Source organism: Dasypus novemcinctus, chromosome 15, assembly GCF_030445035.2.
Source record: "Dasypus novemcinctus isolate mDasNov1 chromosome 15, mDasNov1.1.hap2, whole genome shotgun sequence".
In the NCBI taxonomy this organism is placed as follows: domain Eukaryota; kingdom Metazoa; phylum Chordata; class Mammalia; order Cingulata; family Dasypodidae; genus Dasypus; species Dasypus novemcinctus.
The window spans coordinates 39,316,989-39,339,376 of record NC_080687.1 but is presented as its reverse complement, the minus strand read 5'-3'; the positions used below and the strand labels follow the sequence as shown (position 1 = coordinate 39,339,376).

The 22,388-nt window shown below is 37.3% G+C and overlaps 1 protein-coding gene and 1 pseudogene across 1 annotated transcript in view; both read right to left on the bottom strand.

Moving 5' to 3' along the window:
* UGGT2 (UDP-glucose glycoprotein glucosyltransferase 2) overlaps window positions 1-22,388 on the bottom strand; it is a 287,143-nt gene that overhangs the window by 35,767 nt on the left and 228,988 nt on the right. The window contains exons 31-34 of the mRNA XM_004463565.5: window positions 22,270-22,355; window positions 19,361-19,456; window positions 17,972-18,056; window positions 7,506-7,688 (exon numbers count right to left, since the gene is read on the bottom strand). Of these exons, the coding sequence (XP_004463622.2) occupies window positions 7,506-7,688; window positions 17,972-18,056; window positions 19,361-19,456; window positions 22,270-22,355 (450 nt within the window). The remainder of the gene's footprint in view (window positions 1-7,505; window positions 7,689-17,971; window positions 18,057-19,360; window positions 19,457-22,269; window positions 22,356-22,388) is intronic.
* LOC139436585 (52 kDa repressor of the inhibitor of the protein kinase pseudogene) lies at window positions 3,529-7,324 on the bottom strand (annotated as a pseudogene).

Below are 22,388 nucleotides of genomic sequence, written 5' to 3'. Positions count from 1 at the left end.
ATCCCAAGTTATCCATTACCCTATTGTAGAAACAGAATTGTGTTTTCTTCATAGTTCTTTCATATGTGTGAGTTTACTAAATTCCCATTTTCCCTCTTGTTTTTACTGTTGAAAAGAAACCTAAATTTTAGATATCCAGTCCATATAACAATGATCTTACTCATTAGTAAGAATAGTTGTTAAATCATTTCTAAGCAAAGAATTTTAAACAAAATTTTGGGAAGAGGAAAAATATTACTCAAGTGCATAGCTCTTAGTTTTTTAAGGTATGAATTAGTAATTCAAAATCTTTTTGATGGTAAACCTCCAGTATTGCATAATGGCAAATATTAGTCTGAGCCACAAAGAAAAATCTCCTGAATATTCTAAATGGAATTAATGAAATAATGTTAGCCTACCTTATTTTACTTTTTTATTAGTGAAGGTATGGGTTTACAGAACAACATGCATAAAATACAGGATTTCCCATATACCATCTCACCACCAACACCTTGCACTGGTATAAAACATTTGTTACAATTGATAATAATACATTTTTTATAACTGTACTATTAAATAAAAGACAATGGTTTAACTTAGGGTTTACTGTTTGTGTAATATAGTAACATAGATTTAAACAAAAATTAATTTTGTTACCATGTATTCAATTGGGTATTTCCCTATTAATCATGTTCATGGATATATTTCAGTGTTATTAATTTCATTCCCAAAGTTGTTATGGTCTTCAACTCCAGTATTTTTTTTCGGTTCCTTTTTAAAATTTGTCTCTTTACTTAGACTCATATGGATCATGCATTGTTTTCCTGATATCATTTAGTTCTTTCTCTGTACTTTACTCCATTTCCTTGAGCATTTTTAAGGTGTATTTTAAACGTTTGTTTGGTATGTCCACAATTTCAACCTCAGCACTGGTGTTTTCTGTATTTCTATCTTGTTCCTTTGAATGGGTCATTATTTCTTATTTGTTCTTTTCTTGTACTCTTTTGTTGTACACGGTACCATTTTAGTATTTTAAAATGTTAACTCTAAAATTTTACTCCCTGAGATGTCTTTTTTTTTTTTTTTTTTTACCAACCAGTGATAAGACAAAGATTTTCTTGAGCTTCAGCCCTCCTTTCAGGAAGGTCTGTCCAAGTTGAATGCAGTATGCAGGGTTTTCCCTGTCTTTCTGGTTCTTTGTCTTCTCCTGGGCTTTCGTTTGTTAGTTGTTTTGGAGTCCCCCTGTTTACAAAAGTTTGGTTGTCCTTCTGTTTTCCAGGGGACCAACCTCCCTCTCCCTGGTATTTGAAGCCAGCAATTTTTGTCCCAGACTGTCTGCTTCAATAATTTTTTACACCCCTTTCATTATCCCACACTGCTTTTGCCTGGATGGCAAATTCTGGGGTGAAGGGTCACCCCTGGGAGGGATTTCTGAAGTCAGTCTTTCCCAGCCAAAACAGGGCCAGGAACCCACAAAGGGAGCACAGATTGGCTCCAGATTTTTATGTCTCTTTCTGTCACCAGTGGCAAACTAGGGGATGGAGCACTCAGTGGCATGTCGCGAAAGTAGGGGATGGGTGTGAGTAGTCAGCTGTGCAGAAGGAGCAATGTACAATTTTTTACTGTAATTTATCAGCCTCTTCCTCCTGCTCTTCCCCAGATGCTGTACAGTGTTTTCCTGGTCTCTGGAGTCTCTGCCTGTTGTTTTGTGGAAGGACTGAATCTTGGGGCTCCCTACTCCACCATCTTCCCCAAACTTTCTACCTTAGTTTTTAAAGAAACTCTAGTCTGCTGGAAAAATATTAGTGTATATTTTAGTGGGGGAGTAGGAGAAATAAATTTTATGTTAGCATATTTGGAAAAGCTTGCATTATGACCTATATTTGTCTATTTTAGAAAAAAAACAAAATTCACATTTTATTTAGATTGAAATAAACTGAACAAAATTGATTTTCTTCACCCAAAATGACAGCAGTATCTTTTGTATTATTCCTAACTATAAAACACTTATTTTTGTAGGCTTTCCAGGTTTTGCTTGTAAATCAAGATGAGGCAGTAGATAGTCATGGAAATAGACAGAAGAAAAGAGACAAATCTGTTGTCAGTATCCAATGCCTCTTGATTCTGTCTTGACCATGAAACACAGTGGTTAATACACACCTGCTAAAAAGTTTATGAAAGTATAAGCTCAACAAAGGAATGTGAACAACAACCAGATGTGGAAAACGGTGTCTGAACTTTAAGTATAACTGTGTCTTTTAGGCTCATTTGATAAAGACAAAATCTATACTGAAATCCTTGCTTGGGAAGTTTGGTTTCTCTCACTCTCTAGTAATTCCCTTAACTGTCCAATACAACTTTTTAAAAGTATACTTAAACTTCCTACTAGCTAAAAGTCAGTCATGAGCCTCATTGTAACATTTTACAAAATGTACTCCTTTCCTTCCACACCTCCTCAAAATTCATTTCTTAGAAGTACTGATAACTGGACTGATAACCTGACACAGTGATAAAAATTATGTCTAAAATGACTTAACTAAATTAATTCCAGAGTGCCACTAACAGAGATTAATTAGAAATGGAAAATGTGGCACTTTCAATGCTATCTTCTGGAAGAACAGATAGTCTTCAAAGCATGCAAGTTCAAACAGGGGTCCTTTAAATAGGTAGATTATTAATGACTAATGTATTCAATGGGAGACCTATAGGTGAAGATATTCAGTGATTAAGTGGCCTACATACATTTTAGTTTTTACTCCAAATAGAAGAGTAAACCTATGACTCTTCTGCTCCTTTTATTAGAACCCATAATTACAACTCTACTTGATAAATATATATCCCAGAGACTTAACACTTTGGTCCATCCATGTGCTGATTGAGCCCTGAATTTCAGCAGAGTTGCAACACCTCCTCTCCAGTTCATTGGACTCACCTAGGACAACCAACAAGGAGATGATGATGGACAACGCCCATCCTAAGGAACAGAGTGTCTGCAACTGCAAGCAAGGTAGCTCCATCCATCTGCCCTATGGGATCTAAGCCCCCTCTCAATTAGAAGCAGGTGGGTATCACCATCCCCAAATCCTCAAAATTGGGGAATGAACAATGGACCAAAGTAGACTTATTATTATTCTACTATAGAATTATTATTCTAGCAATGGAAGAATTCTTATCATTGATGTAAAGGCAGTGACCACCAGAGGTTCTGAGAAACGGGAGCGGGAACAACAGATGTAATGTGGGGGGGGCATTTTCGGGACATTGGAGTTGTCCGCATGACGTTGCAATGATGGTTACAGGCCACTGTATATTTTGTCATAACTTACAAAATTGTGTGGGACAAAGTGTAAATTATAATGTAAACTGTAGTCCATGGTTAGTAGCAATATATGTGTTCTTCATCAATTGTACAATAACAAATGTACCACACTAATGAAGGATGTTGTTAATGTGGGAAAGTGTGGGAAGGTGAGGGTGTGGGGCACATGGGAATCCATTATATTTTTTATGTAACATTTATGTGATCTAAAGCCTCTTTAAAAAAATTAATTATAAAAAAAGTCTTTTAGATATTTTCAGTGGTTCCTGCAGGATAGTACTTGCAGGAAGCTCTGACTTAGTTGTACAGAGTTTTATATATTAATATATGTCTATCATTAATATTATATCATGTTTTATATCAAAATTTATATTACACAAAGTCAAGTTACTTGATCTTTGGTCTGTCAAAGTGTTCCTCAGGTATGCCTTGAGATGCTTTCATCCATTTTCATAGCATTAATTCTCAACCTTCAATTATGTGAAGAATATATAAGACCTTCAACAATGCATAAACATTTAGGAAAAACTTGATGTCAGGCAGGTGGAGGGCTTCGTAAATGGTGGATGGAAGCTGTACATCTCTCCCTTGATTCTCCAACAGTTAAGCTCAGCTGAGAGTGTGTCAGGATTGGGTAAATCACTCTGTACATGTCAGCATGCTGTTCCTCCAATGTATTGAGTTTAAGATGTACCATGACAGAAGGTACCATGACAGATCTGAGGTGCTCTTTTGAGAATATATCCTGAATATTTTCCACTGTTGGAACACTTAGGGTTTCTTTATAGTAACTCTCAGAGGTTAGTTGAGATTCCAGGTTACCTTGCTGCAGAATTTTCCAGGGAGTTTCATTTGAATTTCAAGTTTGGTTACCAAATTTGTGGCTTCCTCAAACCAAAATTCATGATTAACTTCAATATTTTCCATCACTTCATTGAGTGAATGCAGGAGCATTACAGTCAAGCTGCTGGCTGCAAAGAAGACATCAGAGGTTTGCCTCTGGAGATTTTTCCCAAAGGCTCTTATAAGGATAGGATATTCTTAAGAACAATAGTAATAATGTAATAAAAATCTGTTACTGCACTACAGAGTACAAATGCTCAGTCAGCTGTATAGTTATTCCATCTAACATTTGTGTCACTATTTATAGCACCTAAACATAAAACAAGTGATTGTAGGAGATCCACTAACATTTCAACAGCATCATGCCTGCCTGTCCACTGAAAATGGCAAATTTTCTTCAGTTCATTCTCTCTTGCTCTGCAAAAGGAAAGAAATTACACAGTTAAGTTCTAAAAGTATTTGTGGTGATCGATGGAAAAAAAGAAGAAACCGCCTCAATTGCTCCCAATGCAACAGATAACTTCCATCACAGGCACTGATTTTGCTAAACACATATTTAAGGAACAGGAAGAAAGAGTTTGTAGACAGCTTGGGGATATATCTCTAGATGTCTAGAAGCAACAACTTTCATTTTGGGAGAAAATCCACTGGACTCAATACAAGCCTGTCCATGATAGTACTCCATATTTAGTCCCCACTTTTCAGTTACTGTAGTGTGAAATTTCACAGCCAAAATTTCTGCATCAGCTTCATAAAACAGGAAGTCCACAAATTCCTCTCTAAGATTATGAGATTTAACATACTTCACCAACACAGACAGGTGCTCTTCCTCTTCTGTGTCCACTACATCATCAGTGATAAAGGAAAAGAAGTGAGAGTCTCTCACTTCCCTGAGAGTTACTTCCTGAATGCAGCTGTCACATAAATCTCTAGCAACTTGTTTCTGCTGTATTTTCAGACAGAATAACATGTTAACAAATGTTGTCTCAAAGTGCTTTCTCAGAACCTCTTCATCCAAATTTATTCAGCACTCCAGCAGTGTTTAAAAGTTATAAGGAGTAAACAGACTTTTGGAGAGTTCATAAGACTCATGTTCAATCAGATGTATGTTTTGTTTTCCCATAAGAATCAAAAATTCAAATAAATATTTTAAGTATTATTTTCTTTCTCTTCAATGGTTAAAGGTAAAATGTCTTCATCCTATTCTTCACTTCCTTCCTTTGCAATGGGGTTCTGAGCATTGCTGTTGTTTATGTTTTGTTCCTGTTCAGAAGTTTTATCAATTTTTCCGTTTCAATGTCTTGATTTCATCTTCACTCAGTTCTTTCATTCGTTTTCTGTGTCTTCTATGTGGATTGTTCAAATGACTGGTAAGATCAAATATTGTTGGTATAGCATTATCTTGAAGAATTGTCCTATAAAGACTCTCCCAATGACTTCATAAGTATCTGCTTCAATTAATTTTGAGAAATAATCAAATCATTTAGTTTTCCGATGCCTCTGCAAAATGTATATAGTTCCAAAGATCATAAAGGTCTCAAAGAATTAATCACATAATTGATGTTTATTAGGTGTTTTATTAGGTGCCAATCAGGTGTTTTATCATCCCAGTCTGCTCTCTTGTAATTCTCCACCTACTTCTAAGCATCTAGCTGGGTTCTGCGTGAAACTGAAGAAGGCCACATCACACTGTGTGCTCTTCTGCGTGCAGCTGGGGGCAGGGCAGAAGTTCAGTATCGTCTGCCCACCTGCTTGCTGGCCCAGTCTTCCCCTCCCTGACTCCTCAGGGCAGCCCACAGCCTATCTGGGGCTGGCGAGGGTCTGTTGGGGTTGGGGAGGTGAGCCAGGACCGCTGACTGGCTAGGCAGGGCCCGTGGGTGGAGGACAGGAGAGGGGGAGTGGCCAGTGGGCTATGGTTGCCTATTTTTAAGCATTTGTTATATTGGTTCGTATTTAATCAATTTTGAAAAGAATACAAAATAACAATAGTTTAGAATATGAGTGTCTGCAACTGCAAGCAAGATAGTTCCATCCACCTGCCCCATGGGATCTAAGCCTCCTCTAAATTAGAAGTAGAGGGCATCATCATCCCAAAATACTCAAGATTGGGGAATGAACAATGGACTAAAGTAGACTTTTTATTATTCTACTATGGACTTACTATTATTCTAACAAAGGAAGAACTCTTATCATTACTGTAAAGGCACTGACCATCAGAGGTTCTGAGGGATAAGAACAGGTGTAAAATGGGGGCATTTTCGGGACAATGGAGTTGTCCTGCATGACATTACAGTGATGGATACAGGCCACTGTATGTTTTGTCATAACCTACAAAACTGTGCAGGACAGAGTGTAAATTATAATGTAAATTGTAGTCCACAGTTGGTAGCACTGCTTCAATATGTGTTCATCAATTGTAACAAATGTACCACACTAATGAAGGATGTTGTTAATGTGGGAAAGTGTGGGAGGGGGAGGGAGTGGGGCATATGGGAATCCTTTATATTATTTATGTAATGTTTATGTAATTTAAAGCTTCTTTAAAAATAAAAAAATTAGTTAAAAAAAGAATATGAGTAAATTATAATACAGGCCTTGAAAATATACTTTTTCCCCCAAAATATAAATACTAACTTATAAATTTAATTTGTAAGAGATTTATATTTTACATTTTACTGTACTTAGAAATTCTATACATTTTCCAAATACTTTTTCCATTGATTTACAAAAAAGGGAAGGGGAAAGTTTGTAACAATTTTTAGAAGTATAAAGTTTTAGGAATGAGGTCCTTAATACTTTTTTGCCAAATTCAGGAACTGTTTTTAGGTAACAAGAGTGAAGAGGATTGAGTATTAGCTGAATACTAAAGAATGTTGTTGAAGGTAGATGAATGGGAGGAGAATTGTGCATAACTGCTAACTTTTCCAGTAAGAAGAAACAGCTCATCTTTAAACAAATATCAGCTCATATTTACGGGAACCATGTAATTATTCACACTTTCAATAATACCATTATTTATTTTTATATATCACCAAAGTAAAAAAACAACAACAAACTACTTATTTGGAGAGAAAACTGCTGTGTCCTAAATAATCAATGGTAACTACTGTAATACCCTCGGATTTCTCCATGGAATTCTGATATTTTTATTTCTTTATTTTGCTTTTTTTCTTTGTTTTTCATTTAACATTTTGATTTTTAAAGGTACTTTGCTTATATATTGAAATCGTATATTACATGTTTATGTAGCACAGCAGCAAAGATAATAATTTAACACCAAGGAACATAAATTAAGTTCCTGTATTCCAAGAGAAGTGTAAAAAAATGTTTGACTACTGCTCAAAACAACAGTTAATCTTATTACCTGGTCAGCATCAACAAAAATGATTTTGTCCACTGCTAGAGGAAACAGGACATCAAGAAAAAGAATTTTGTAACCCCAAATAATCCTTTGCTTTTCAGTCTGTTGATGAAGCCAACGGGGCCACTTATATTGGACTAGTTCATACTGGAATCCATATTCCTTAGCCATGTGAGGAATCACCTCCTAAAAACATATACACAAACAAACAAACAAAATCAAATAGTATGTTCAAGGAAGAGACAGCAGTTTGTTTTAGAAAAAAAATTAACATTTTAAAAGTGAAAGTTTATTATAAATTGCTATAAACTAATGGGTAAAATGTAAAAGTTAATCTATTAACAGGGAAATATAAAAATGTTGACAAAAATATAAGTATACAGAGAAGTCTATATTATTAAAAATAGGTATATTGCATTAACTACCAAGTTTATTAAGTTAGATGAATGTTCTCTACTTTTGTTATTTATTTAACTTGAGAAGCTTGACTTTCAAATAAAAAAGGCTCTGAATCTTAGAACATCTATGCATAAAACAGTTTATGTGTATGTCAATGTGTTAGTTTGTCAGAGGTGCAAAGAGGAAAAGGTACACAGAAAAAAGTCACAAAATGAGTTATAAATTGATAAACTGGATTCTCTACACTGGTTTCCTGTTTCAGATTTTTGACTATTTAATTCAAGAATTAAAAAGACAATACAGTTATTGTGCTCTGAATACTTGATTCAGTGTCATCTTACAGGATTAGAGTTGTCTTATTTCCTGTTTAAACCAGAATTGTTAAAGAAATACACTGTTGGTTAAGTTTGGTACAAGAACCTACAAATTGAGAGGTAAGATGGGAAAGGAGGAAGGAAAGATAGGTTAGCACAGATAGAATTTCCTTTCTGTCTCATCTTTAGCCAGTTGCTTGCTAGTAATACTAAGCTTAATTTTTTAACCCTGCTCTTGTGTGAACAATGGAAACTTAAAATATGCTTCTCAATGAAAGCATCACCTTTATCTACGAATTGGAATGCTGAAATTACGGTTCTTATGTTTAGAATTATGACTCTGCTGAATCATTGCTTTGGTTTGAAAATTTTTTCAAATATTAGGAGAAATTTGAAACACAGACCTTTTTTCTATTTTCAACAACTATGTATTAAAAAATATTCACTAAGCATGGGTTATGTGCCAGATACTGTTTTAGACCCTCGAGATTTAGTATTGAATAAAATGGTTAAAAATTGTGGCCCTCATGAGGTTTACATTTTAGAGGTGATAGAAAATAAATGAAATTATTAAGCTATCTATAGAAGGTGATGAAATGGAGAAAAATAAAAAGGGAAAGGGAATAGAGTTATAGATAAGGGGGGTATAACAGTTTATATTTTTTATGAATTCCAAAAGGAGACATTGACTGTTATTTGTAAACTGGTCTGTTCCTCTGGGCATGATACATTTGTTTGATTTAAATTCAAAGGCTTTACATTTACTTGATTAAATCAAGATTAGGGCTTTGATTTGACCACATCATTAGGGCAAAACAGTTTGAGTCCCTCGCCCCTTTGTGGGCTACATAAATGGATACTCAATGAAGAAGACAGGGAAACAGATATGAAGAAGAAGATACAGGGGAATACAAAGCACTCCATAGTCATGGCAGATGAGAGAACTTGATCCTGGGGCCCCAGAGTGAGCCATTCGTCTGACAGATTGTGGTTGACCTTGTGAAGAGAACACAGCAGCTGAGCCCAGAAAGATTTGAGCCCTCCAGCCTACAGCTGAGATCAGAAGATGATAGGCCCACGGAGCCTTAAGAGGAAAGAAGAAGCACCCATCCTCTTGCTTCAACATGTGGCAACAGGTTTTGGTGAGGAAGAACCTCTAATGGTATTTGAGTTGGACTCTTTAGGGCCTTATAACTGTAAGTTTCTACCCCAAATAAATAGGCTTTATAAAAGCCAACAGATTTCTGATACTTTGCATCAGCACACCTTTGGCGGACTAATACAGAGGGATTGTAATTTTACAAGGTACGGTCAGGATAGGATCACTAAAGTAGTTGCGACTTCAGGAAAGATTTGAAGGAACAGATGATGTAATTTTTTAAAAAACTGTAGGTACAGGGTTTAGGGTATAAGTAATTTCTATTTCTAGATCTGAGTGCTAGTTATATAGCTGTTTTACATTTGTACCTGATTTGTATACTTTTCTGTATGCTACTATTTCAGTAAAAGGAATTTTAAGATGATTAAAAAAATTTGAGTGGAAGGAACAAATTACCCAAAGAAGGAATACCTTATTTCTATATGGTATTATTTTGAGCTTTGCAGTGAAGCAGTACTTTTATCCAAACAGCACTATTATTCTAGTAAATGACATCATTTCCTGATAAGGGAATATTTAAATAGATTGTTTTACCTTAGTTTATATAGTTAGATCTGCTCATGCAGTGTAGGAACAAAGTATTATGACTTCTTGTCTATAGTATGGGTTCTTTTGTGTGTGTGTGTGTGTGTTTGTCTATTTCCAAATAAGCATAGGAGGATGTGTTGGCAGTAGGGAAAGTCAGATGGGCTGGTACATAAAGGTTAATCACCTTAGCTTTGACATGAGAATGCCTGGGTTCAAATCTCAGCTATGTTCCTAATTAGCTATTTGTCTTGTACTTAAAAGGATTAACTTTGCCCAAAGTGAGGCTTGGGCCTTTGCCAGCAGCTCCTAGAAGATAACTTCTACCCTTGGAATAATGTCCTATCTGATAAGTGTTTTTGTTTACCTGGAAGTTTTAGGCCACGCTAACAATGTGATTTATGGATGGTGGGGTCTTGGCCCAAATGGCAGTAGCTTGACCTCTGGAGGGGCTGGAGATTAAGGTTTGCCAGGATGGTCATCAGCCACGTCTATGTAGTCAACCACTAACAAAAACTCTGGACACCAAGGCTCAGGTGAACTTCCCTAACTGGGAAGTTCCTCCACAAGGTTAGTCTTGGGGACACCCCAAATGGTGCAGATCTGTTACTTAATTTCTGAGTCTCAATTTCTGTAGCAGTTTGATATTATTGATAAATTCCAAAAAGAAATACTGGATTATGTTTGTAAACTGTTCTTTTCCTCTAGGCATATTAGAGTGTATTGGATTCAGAGGTTTTATTTTTACTTGATTAAATAATGATTAAGGCTTTAGTTGGGCCATGACAGTAGAACATTGAGTCACTCCTTGGTGGGCAGGGACTCACAGAGGAACTGCATTGCAGAGAAGGGAGACTGGAGTCTTCCTGGAGCCCCAGGAAGTAAGCACACAGAGGAGCTTAATTGTGAGGAGAGAGAGAAGGCCCCTGGGAAGAGAAACAAGCCATTCAACTAATAGTCTATAGCTGGCCTTGTGGAGATAACAGAGCAGCTGAGACTGGAGAGAGGCAAGCCAGGAAGCCTGAACCCTTACAGATGCTGGCAGCCATCTTGCTCCAACATGTGGCAATAAACTTTGTTGAGGGAGGTATCTTGTGCTTTATGGCCTGGTAACTGTAACTTTCTACCCAAATAAATACCCTTTATAAAAACCAACAAATTTCTGGTATTTTCCATGAGCAACCCCTTTGGGTGACTAATACAATTTCTTGGAATATACTTGCAAAATGGGACTGCTATTTAGAACAACTGAATAATGTATGTAAAGTACCTGCCAACAGTAAGAAAATCATTGGCTATTTTTACTTCTACTTTTACTGGTGCTTTGATATAGAAAAAGAGGACTCCTTTGAACTGCTGTTGAATGAGACTCTAATTTTCATGGAATCTGATTAATTTGCAGTGAGAATAGAAAGAACTAGGTTATACTTTGCAGCAGGAATGTGGGGCTATGTAAAGAATAACAGATGCGGCCATCAGAAACCTTGCTAAAGGGAAGCGGATGTGGTTCTACTGATAGAACACACACCTACCATATGGAAGGTCCAGGGTTCAATACCCAGGGCTCCTGGCCTGTGTGGTGAGCTGGCCCACGCACAGTGCTGTGCCATGCAGGGGTGCCCCCTGTGTATGGGTGCCCCACGCTAAGGAGTGCACCCTGCAAAGAAAGCCACCCTGTGCGAAAAAAGCACAGCCTGCCCAGGAGTGGTGCCACACACACGGAGAGGTGACGTGGAAAGATGATGCAACAAAAAGAGACACAGATTTCTGGTGCCTCCTGACAAGAATGTAAGCGGACACAGAAGAACACACAACCAACGGACATAGAGGGCAGACAACAGGGGGGAAGGGGAGAGAAATAAATAAAATAAATCATAAAAAACAAAACAAAAAAACCCCAGAAAAACAAAAACTTGCTAAATATAAAAAGCCTCAGATCATAGTACCAGACTGCCATCCTAATCAATGTATTCATAAAGATAAAATAAACTTCTTGTTATCAGTACTATGAAACTATTTTCGATGGTATAGTTTTCATAATTTTTTTTGTCTTTGTTTTTTTAATATTATATTAAAAAAATATTAGGTCCCCATATACTCCCCACCCCTTTCACCCCATTCCTCCCCCCACAGCAACATTCTCCTCCATCATCATGAGACATTCATTGCGTTTGGTGAATACATCTCTGAGCACTGCTGCACCTCATGGTCAATGGTCCACATCGTAACCCACACTCTCCCATGTTCCATCCAGTGGGCCATGGGAGGATATACAATGTCTGGTAACTGTCCCTGAAGCATCACCCAGGACAACTCCAAGTCCCAAAAACGCCTCCACATCTCATCTCTTCCTCCCATTCCCCACACCCAGCAGCCACCAGGGCCACTTTCTCCACACCAATGCCACATTTTCTTCGATTACTATTCACAATAGTTCATGAATAGAATATCAGTAAGTCCACTCTCATCCATATTCTATTCCTCCATCCTGTGGACCTTGGAAGAGTTGTGTCCACTCCACATCTATATCAAGAGGGGGCTTAGATTCCACATGGATGCTGGATGCAATCCTCCTGCTTTCAGTTGTAGGCACTCTTGCTCCCTGGTGTGGTGGTTGACCTTCTTCAACTCCATGTTAGCTGAGTGGGGTAAGTCCAACAAACCAGAGTGTAGGAGCTGAAGTCTGTTGAGGCTCAGGGCCTGGCTATCATATGGTCAGTCCAGAGATTCAGATTCCCTGAGTATATATTAAGCCCCAGCACCAACTACAGTTCTCCAGCTTATCATAGATTTCACCCATGTAGGTGTCAGCTTACATCCTTCCTCTACCTCCCAATTTCCTGTAAGCCTGTCATCCAGTGTCTAGCTCTCTGAGGCAGCTTGGTTTACTTATTTCATATCATTGAGGTCATGTAGTATTTGTTCTTCAATGCCTGGGTTGCTTCACTCAACATAAGGTTCTCAAGATTCATCCATGTTATCACGTGTATTTGTTCTTAAAGCCGAGTAGTATTCCATTGTATGTATATACCACATTTTATTTATCCATTCATCTGTTGATGGCCATTTGGGTTGATTCGAACTTTTGGCAATAGTGAACAATGCTGCTATGAACATTGGTGTGCATATATCGGTTTGTGTCCTTGTTTTCAGTTCTATTGGGTATATATCCAGCAGTGGAACTGCTGGGTCATATGGCAAATCTATGGCTAGTTCCTTGAGAAACTGCCAAACTGTCCTCCAGAATGGTTGGATCCTTCTGCATTCCCACCAGCAGTGGATGAGTGTTTCCATTCCTCCACATCCTCTCCAGCATTTGTAGTCTTCTGTTTTTTTCATAGCTGCCAATCTTATGGGAGTAAAATGGTATCTCATTGTAGTTTTGATTTGCATTTCCCTGAGAGCTAGAGATTTGGAGCATTTTTTCATGGGCTTTTTAGCCATTTGTATTTCTTCTTTGGAGAAGTGTCTGTTTAAATCTTTTCCCATTTTTTAAATGGGTTGTTTATCTTTTTATTTTCTTCTTGATTGTCCCTTTCACTAATATGTAGTATCCTTGTCTCTCACAATTGTTTCACATTTAAAGTCTATTTTGTCTGATATTAATACAGCTACTCCTGCCTTTTTTTGGTTATTGTTTGCCTGTAAGATTGTTTTCTAACCATTCACTTTCAAACTCAATGAATCCCTGGGTCTAAGATGTGTTTCTTGTAGACAGCATATAGATGGGTCATATTTCTTATCCATTCTCCCAGTCTGAATCTTTTGATAGGTGAGTTTAATCCATTGACATTCAGTGTTATTACTTTCAAAGAATTATTTATGTTAGCCATATTTTGATTGGACTTGTTTTGTCATATTTTGTTTTTTTCCTTCTCCTTTTGTCTTTTTTGTTGCTCTTACACTCTCCTCCAGCTCTGCCTCTCCTGTTTTTTCCTTTCTTCCTGCAGAACTCCCTTTATTATTTCTTGAAGGGTAGGGTTCTTGTTGGCATACTCTTTCAATTTCTGTTTATCTGTGAATATTTTGAACTCTCCATCATTTTTGAATGCTAGCTTAGCTGGGTAGAGTATTCTTGGTTGGAAATTTTTTTCTTTTAGTTCCTTGACTATATCGTACCACTGTCTTCTTGCCTCCATGGTTTCAGATGAGAAATCAACACTTAATTTTATGGAGCCTCCCTCGTATATGATGGTTTTCTTTTCTCTTGCTGCTTTTAGAATTTTCTCTTTGTCTTGGGCATTGGATAATTTGACAAGTATATGTCTTGGGGTGGGCTTGTTCGGATTTACGATGTTTGGGGTGTGTTGTGCTTCCTGGACATGTACATTCATCTTTCTCAGTAGATTTGGAAAGTTTTCAGCCATTATTTCCTCCAACACCCCTTCTGTCCCCTTTCCCTTCTCTTCTCCTTCTGGGATGCCTATAATACATATGCTTGTGTGTTTTGCATTGTCATTCAGGTCCCTAAGTCCTATCTGGATTTTTTCTATCTTTTTATCGATCAGTTCTACTATCTCTTTGATTTCAGATGTACTGTCTTCCACGTCGCTAATTCTCTCCTCTGCCTCTTCTAATCTGCTATTTGCTGAGAGTGTATTTTTTATTTCTTGAACTGTGGTGTTCACCCTCATCATATCTGTTATCTTTTGGCATATGTCTGCAATTTCCTCTCCAAGTGTTTTCTTCATATTGTTAATTTCTTCCTTTACTTCATTAAGTTGGTCTCTAATATATGTTTTGAGATCTTTAATTACTTGTCCGATGTTCTGCTCCCCTTACTGGTTTTTAGTTTTTTCATTGGATTCAGCCATGTTTTCCTGATTATTGGTTTGGTTTGTAGTGTTTTGTTGTTGTCTGGTCATCATTTTATCTTGACCGGTTTAAACAGTTCCTTAGCTTCTTTGTCTAGTCTTGGGGATTAATTAGTTGTTGTTCTTGCATGTTATGTCTTCTCTTGTCACTTTGTTCTTCTTACTCTATTTTCTTGTTGCTGGCTAAGTTCACTTTGAAGGAAAATATTAGGGCCAGGGAAAGCAAAATAAGAAAAGAAAATGTGTAAAGTAGTATTGGTAATAAATGTTAACAGAGCAACAATGTGAGATTTGGGAGAATGGATATTAGACTCATGTAAGCAGTGTAGAGTTATAGCAGTAAGCAGAGTACCTATAAAGAGACAATCAACTGAATATGGGAAGGAATATAGTATGAATTAAAAAGCCAGTGTTTTCATGAGAGAGGGAAAGAGAAAAGAAAGACAATAATATCAAGAGTGGATAAAAGACAGAAAACAGAATAAAGGTATTAGAAATTAAAAGTCAGACTATTTGGGGGCTTAGGAAAGGGAGGTGAAATGTAAGAGAGACAGTAGATGATGGAGGATAATAAGATGTGCGGGATGGAAACGGACTTTGGCCCAGTGGTTAGGGCGTCCGTCTACCATATGGGAGGTCCGCGGTTCAAACCCTGGGCCTCCTCGACCCGTGTGGAGCTGGCCATGCGCAGTGCTGATGCGTGCAAGGAGTGCTGTGCCACGCAAGGGTGTCCCCCGCGTGGGGGAGCCCCCACGCGCAAGGAGTGCGCCCATGAGGAAAGCCACCCAGCGTGAAAAGAAAGTGCAGCCTGCCCAGGAATGGCGCCGCCCACACTTCCTGTGCCGCTGACAACAACAGAAGCGGACAAAGAAACAAAAGCAGACAAAGAAACAAGACGCAACAAATAGACACCAAGAACAGACAACCAGGGGAGGGGGGAAATTAAAATAAATAAATAAATCTTTAAAAAAAAAAAAAAAATAAGATGTGCGGGAAAGGGGATAGTGTAGGTGGCCAAAATCAATTAACACAGAAAAGAGGAAATGGAGGATGAGGAAACACAGCAAATGTGAAGCGCTCCCTGCAGCACCTATTATAGAAATAAAAGAAGATAAAATAAGAATAAAAAGAAAAGAAAAGAAAAGGGAGGAAAAAAAGGGGGTGGGCAAAGAAAAGGGAGGGAAACAAGCAAGAGAAAGAAAAGGAGAAAAGAAACTAAATAAACAAAAAAGGACCTTGGGGGATAAAATGGTAGAAAAGACCAGGAGATAATACAATATTAGCAACCAAGACAAAAAAGAAAAAGAAAAAAGAAAAAAGCACACAAATGCCGAGAGCTAGGATAATCAAGGACCTCAGATTGACCTCAGGGTGCGGTGGATTCAGGGATGGGAAATCTGTGATACTGCAGACTCAAGGTATGTGAGTCTCTGGAGCATGGGCCATCAGGGTTTAGGGGACACAGACCTGGGAACTACACATCTGGTTAACAGGGGGCTTGGGAGCACCGCAGCACAACACAGCCTTCAGGGATCCCCGCAGCTGGGCATGAGCCCTAGGGGGAGGGGTCCCATCTGCAAACTCTGATTTCCATCTGCAAATTCTGACTTCCGTGTCAGAAACCCAAAATTCCACCTCTCACAAGAATCTCTTTTGTCACTGTGTCACCAACTCAACATCGAGACACCTCCTGCCCTGCAAGCCCCCAAAACAGCCTGTTGGTGGTGCCGCTGCACTACAAAGAGTTCAGGGACTGCTGCGGACAGGCTGCCAGCCCTAGATGGAAGGGTTCTTCCTAGGACTTCTGACCTCCTTGTCAAAAACCAAAAGTTCCACCTCTTGCAAGAATCTCTTCTGTCACTGTCTCACCAAATCGACTTCCAGACTCCTCCTGCCCTGCGAGCCCCTGAAACAGCCTGCTCAGGGTTTGGGGACCCCCCACATGACAAAGATCCTAGGGATCGCCGCGGCCTGGCCGCCAGCCCTAGGGGGAGGGGTTCCAGCCAGAACCTCTGACCTCCGATTCAGAAACTCAAAATTCCACCTCTTGCAAGAAATCTCCTCCATCACTGTCTCACCAAATCAACTTCCAGACACCTCCCGCCCTGCAAGCCCCCGAAACAGCCCACTCAGGGCTTGGGAACTTCCCAGCATATAAAGCCTCCAGGAATCGCTGCCGTCAGGCCGCCAGCCCCAGGGGGAAGGGTCCCGTGCACGACCCTGACCTCCATGAAAGAGACCCAAAATTCTACCTCTTACAAGAATCTCCTCTGTCACCGTCCCACCAAATCGACATACAGACACCTCCTGCCCTGCAAACACCTGAAACAGCCCAGTCCAGCAGGACTCCAACCCTACTCAGCCGCTTCTTTGCAGGAGAGATTATAAGGTGCACTCACTCAGACGCCACTTGCCCCCCCTACATAATTTTTTTTTAAAAGATTTATTTTTTTATTTATTTCTCTCCCCTTCCTTCCCCCCACCTCCAGTTGTCTGCTCTCTGTGTCCATTCACTGTGTGTTCTTCTGTGACCACTTCCATCCTTATCAGCAGCACCGAGAATCTGTGTTTCTTTTTGTTGCGTCATCTTGTTGCTTCAGCTCTCCGTGTGTGCGGCGCCATTCTTGGGCAAGCTGCACTTTCTTTGCGCTGGGCGGTTCTCCTTACGGGGCACACTCCTTGCGCATAGGGCTCCCCTACGCAGGGACACCCCTGCATGGCAGGGTACTCCTTGCGCACATCAGCACTGCATATGGGTCAGGTCCACATGGGTCAAGGAGGCCTGGGGTTTGAACCACGGACCTCCCATGTGGTAGGCAGATGCCCTATCCTTTGGGCCAAATCCACTTCCCCATAATTTCTTAACACTATTGTTCCTTCCCATTTTTGTAAAATGTGACAGAATCTAATTCTTTTTATTGATAATCTGTATAATTTTTTCATTCCCAAATTTTATTTAGTTATTCATTATTATATCATGAAAAAATCACTAATCATTCTGATTTCCATTTACTTAAAAATAACCTGGCTCCTGTCCTTTTCCTTTAAACTCTTCTTTAAATAAAAACTGCTGTTTCTTAAATTAGAATAAAAAATACTAAGTACCAAACTTTAGACATGTATTAAAAATAGTCATTTGAGTAAATATACATTTGAAAAGGCTCATTCTAAAAAGAGAAATATTTTATAAACTTCATTGAGAAAAAGAATTACAATTCAAATACTATTTTATAATAACAAAAAGGTCAAGATACTTACTTTAAATGTTGGTGAGAGATAGTTTTTTAGAAACCAGAATTTCACTGGTGTTTTAGTGTTACGTAAAACAGAAAGCATCATGATTCTGTATTAGAGAACATAAAGCACATTATAAGATAAAATTAATAGGAGTTCAAACTACTTAAGACTTTCAAATATTTAAGGCATTAATTAAAAGTTTTCCACTATGAATTATGGACTAACAGACTAAAATATCTCCAAATATAATAGGTGACCACCAGATATGTAATGTATAAATGTCAATATGCCACATGGAGTCCACATCTGCAAATTTGTCTACTTGCTAAAATTTATTTGTAACTCCAAAACCAATACTAGAGGCAATTTTGTGGTCATTTATGGACATGCATAGAAGTGAAAAATTTGAATTAGCTGAATTAGATTAAAATTCTGGCTCTATTACTGTGTAATTAATACTAGGTCCATAAAACTTGAGGGGTTGAGTGATCTATGTTGATAAATTCACTAGGTATTCACTTGTGTTGCCATCCTAAACTTCTGAATGGAGAGGATAAAAATGTATTTAAACTTCCATTTAAAAATATTAACATTACAAACATTTTTGAGGTTTTTCCTGTGTTTCTTCTACAAATTGTATAAAAGACTTCTTTGTAGTTTGCAAATATGCTTTCCTCCTTACTCTACTCCTATTTTTTTTTCAAAAAAACAGGATATTTCCTCACTGGAAAGTGAAACTTCACTACAGTCTGTTTCTCAAATATTATCTTGTTATAATATATATGTATATATGTATATTCTAGCCTGAAAGAAAACTAATATTCCAAATTAAAGTTATGAGATTTCAAAAGATTTTTACAACTTACCTCATAAAGTGAAAAAAAAAAAGCAAAGTGCAGAGCACGTACTACATTGTCACTATTTGGATAAAGAAGAGTTAAGAATAAAAAATACATATATTTGCTTGTACAGTAGAACCTTGTTTTACATGAATTCAGCACATGTGAATTCAGGTATATGTGACTGACAATCAAAAAGAGAGAATTAAAATTTTAAAAAATTGTTTCTATGATTAATTTTTAAAAATTTATTGTTACTAGAGTGATTTATTAAAAATGTGTGATAGGTATAATATTTTATTAAATAATGGGGTTCACTATTATGTGCAATTTTTAACTAATGTGAAGGGTCGTGGAACTTATTGGTTGCATAAAGTGAGTTTCTATTGTATATGCATAAGATATCTCTGGCAGAATATAAAAGAAAATGATTTGTTTCCTATGGGAAAGGGAACCAGGTACCAAGAAAACAGGTGAGAGTTTTTCTCACCAGATACTACTTTATTTTTTTTGAACTTTGAACCATGTAGATGTACTACCCTCTAAAACATTAAATAAAAAATAAACTTACCTCAAAAAGCGTTCATATAAATGTCCAGAAGCAACTGAAAAAATGTTTAGAATGTCTGTTTCCTTTTTGTCTTCTTTATGCAACCTTATTGTGAAACTTGGAATAAAAAATAGTAACTGAATTTAATATACATCTGCAAACTTTACATACCTAAATAAAAATACAAATATGATAAACAACAGAAATAGAAATGCCTCTCAAAATGAAGTTATTAAACTGTAAATATGCTTTTATCCTGACAATTATGAACTATTGATATTAAAAACATGTGGCAATAAATACTGCTTTATGTTTCATGGTTTTATATGTTTATAGTGAAATGCAAACATGGCTCCATATTGACTAGGTAATATCTCTACATCTTTGTGAGTGGCCAAAAGTTACTAGTTATGGCATATCATGGCCATATCTAATATTCTGAAATGTCAAATAGGCCAATAATGCAGGAAGAAACAAAATGTATAAGTGTTTAACTACGGCTCAGCAAGAATTCCTATGTGGTGTAATAAGGTAGGTAAAATGGCTCCCACAAGCTAAAAAGTTATAAAAAAGGGGTTTATAATTTGGAGTTCCCCTGACCAAGTGTATTCTCCACTCCATTTGGGCTACCGAGAGCTTTGTACTTGGGTTTGTTTCCATGAAGAACAAAAGGAAAATTGGGGAGGTATGTCTACTCACTGATTTATATCACTCTTGCTTAATCTGGGCCCAGTTGTCATTTTCACTACTTTACAGAGCCAGACCAGTCTTTGATATGGCCTGTTTCACATAAAAAATGACTTTATCATTAATTTGGTGGTATTTGTAATGCATATTTTATTGTTCTTTTTCCTTTTAAAATTTACTTACTTAAAAATCTCATTTTACACATGGAGATTTAGAATGATTAAGATTTGGAAAACTAAACAACTTGTAATCATTAATGGAATATGTCTGGCAGAAGTATTTTTCAAATCTATTGTTATTGTAATTGCCAAAATAAGAAAAACTCAGTTGATACAGTGGAGGGAAAAAAGCACTCTAAATTAGGATTAAAACTAAGATAAAAAGAATGAAAGCAGTATAAAGTATAATACTTATGTATCTGGAGAACACACCAAAAATGTGTCCTCTCTTTTTCTAACGAAGCATTCGTTTTTGGTATCCTTTTTATGCAGCAAATGGCTATACTATAGTTTAATAGTTATCGTTATTCATTCTTGCCTCTACATTGTAGTTTTAGTGGAAGCTCTTGGATAGATATTCTTAAATATACTGAGTTTCTGCTCAAATATATCTACCCTTTAAATAGTCTCTGAATGAGTCAAGTGTGACCCATTCTTTATTAATAGTTCAAATGCACACACAGTGACTGTATTCTTCTTATCTAGTAAGGAGTCAAATATAGAAAAAGGTGCCTAAACTGAGCAAAATAAAAAATGGCAGGAGTACTTTTGACTTGTATAACAAGGTATGCTTAGGTCCCTGAATCTATTTGGCTTAAAGTTCCTATTTCTTAAGCAGTGTCTTTATCCCTGATCAAAATGATCAATGGTTCTACATCATAATTCGAATTAAGTTCAAACTCTAAATGGGCTTTTAATTTTCTCTACTTTGAGGTCTATAGAAGACAGCTTTTGTTTTGTTTTCAAACGTTTTATTTTGAGGTAATTTCAAAATTTATCTACCTCCCTGCCTATTAAACAAGCTTTTGTTTTTGCCCGTCCAGCATCCATTCCCCTTCTTCTAGTAACAGCAACCTGTTCTTTTTCTGGAATCATTCCTTTCCCAGTTTAATTCTTTTTGGAGGGGCAGGTCTTCCCATCAAATCTAGATTTAGGCATATGATCTAACCTTGGTCAATCAGAGATTACAGTAATCAATTCAGTTTGGGGCACATGATTTTAGCTGGACCAATGAATCAGTCTTGGAGCTCTTAGTATTTTAGAAAGGGGAAAACTGTTCCCACTGGAGATGGTAAACTTTTTTTTTTTTAAACTCTTTTTTGGTTTGTTTTGCTTGTTGTTTGTTTTTTTCAGGAGACACTGGGAACTGAATTTGGGACTGCCCCCATGGAAGGCAGGAGCTCAACTGCTTGAGCCACATCTGCTTCCAGATGGTAAACTTTCACTTGGAAAAGCCTGCTGAAAATGAAGCAGGCATAGAAAATAGTAGAAATACTGTTCTCCTGAATGCTCAAAGCCAGCTTTACTCCTGAGCTCTTTAGATATTTGATCAACAATCTAACTAATATAGGTCTCAACCTCCCTATAGATTCCCTCTGATATCCAATGCCTCAGCTAAGATGAGCAACTTTCTGTTCCTCAAACATACCAGTCTTTTGACTTTATGTAATTAGGTACCTTCACCTGGAAAGTACACTTCTCTATTTCTGACTTTTGAAATCCTGTCCATCCTTTCAAATACATCTTAGTGACACACTTTTACAAGGAGTATTTCCTGATGTTCAACCTAAATGGATATAACCCTTTCCTCCTTTGGTTTGTATAGGATTTTATTTTCAGCCATCTTACAGCTTTCATTTCCTATCTTGTATTATTAAAATTTAGATTCTAATTCCTCGACTATAGGAAAGAATCTTACTTAAAACAAAACAAAAAAAAATTTTTTTTTGAAGTACCAGGGGCTGGGAAGTGAAACTATGACCTCATATATAGGAAGCTGGTGCTCAACCACTGAGCCACATCGACTTCCCTGAGTTGGTTTTATCATTTGTTTTGCTTGTTTTTTTTTCCCTCAGGAGGCACCAGGAACCGAACCTGGGACCTCCCATGTGGGAGCTCAGAACTCAACCATTTGAACCACATTCGCTCCCTGTTTTACTTAAATTTTTACCATATGCAGTCCTTCCACATTGTAGACTTGTAATGGATCTACTGGTATGTGTTAAAATATTTATTATTAATTACCTTTTAATGGAATCCCACATTCCTTTCCTTTTTTCATCTTTATCACTAAGAATATCTTCCTTAATTTTGTCTGGCTTTTTTTGTACCTGGATAGCATGATAAAGAAAAATTACAGAACT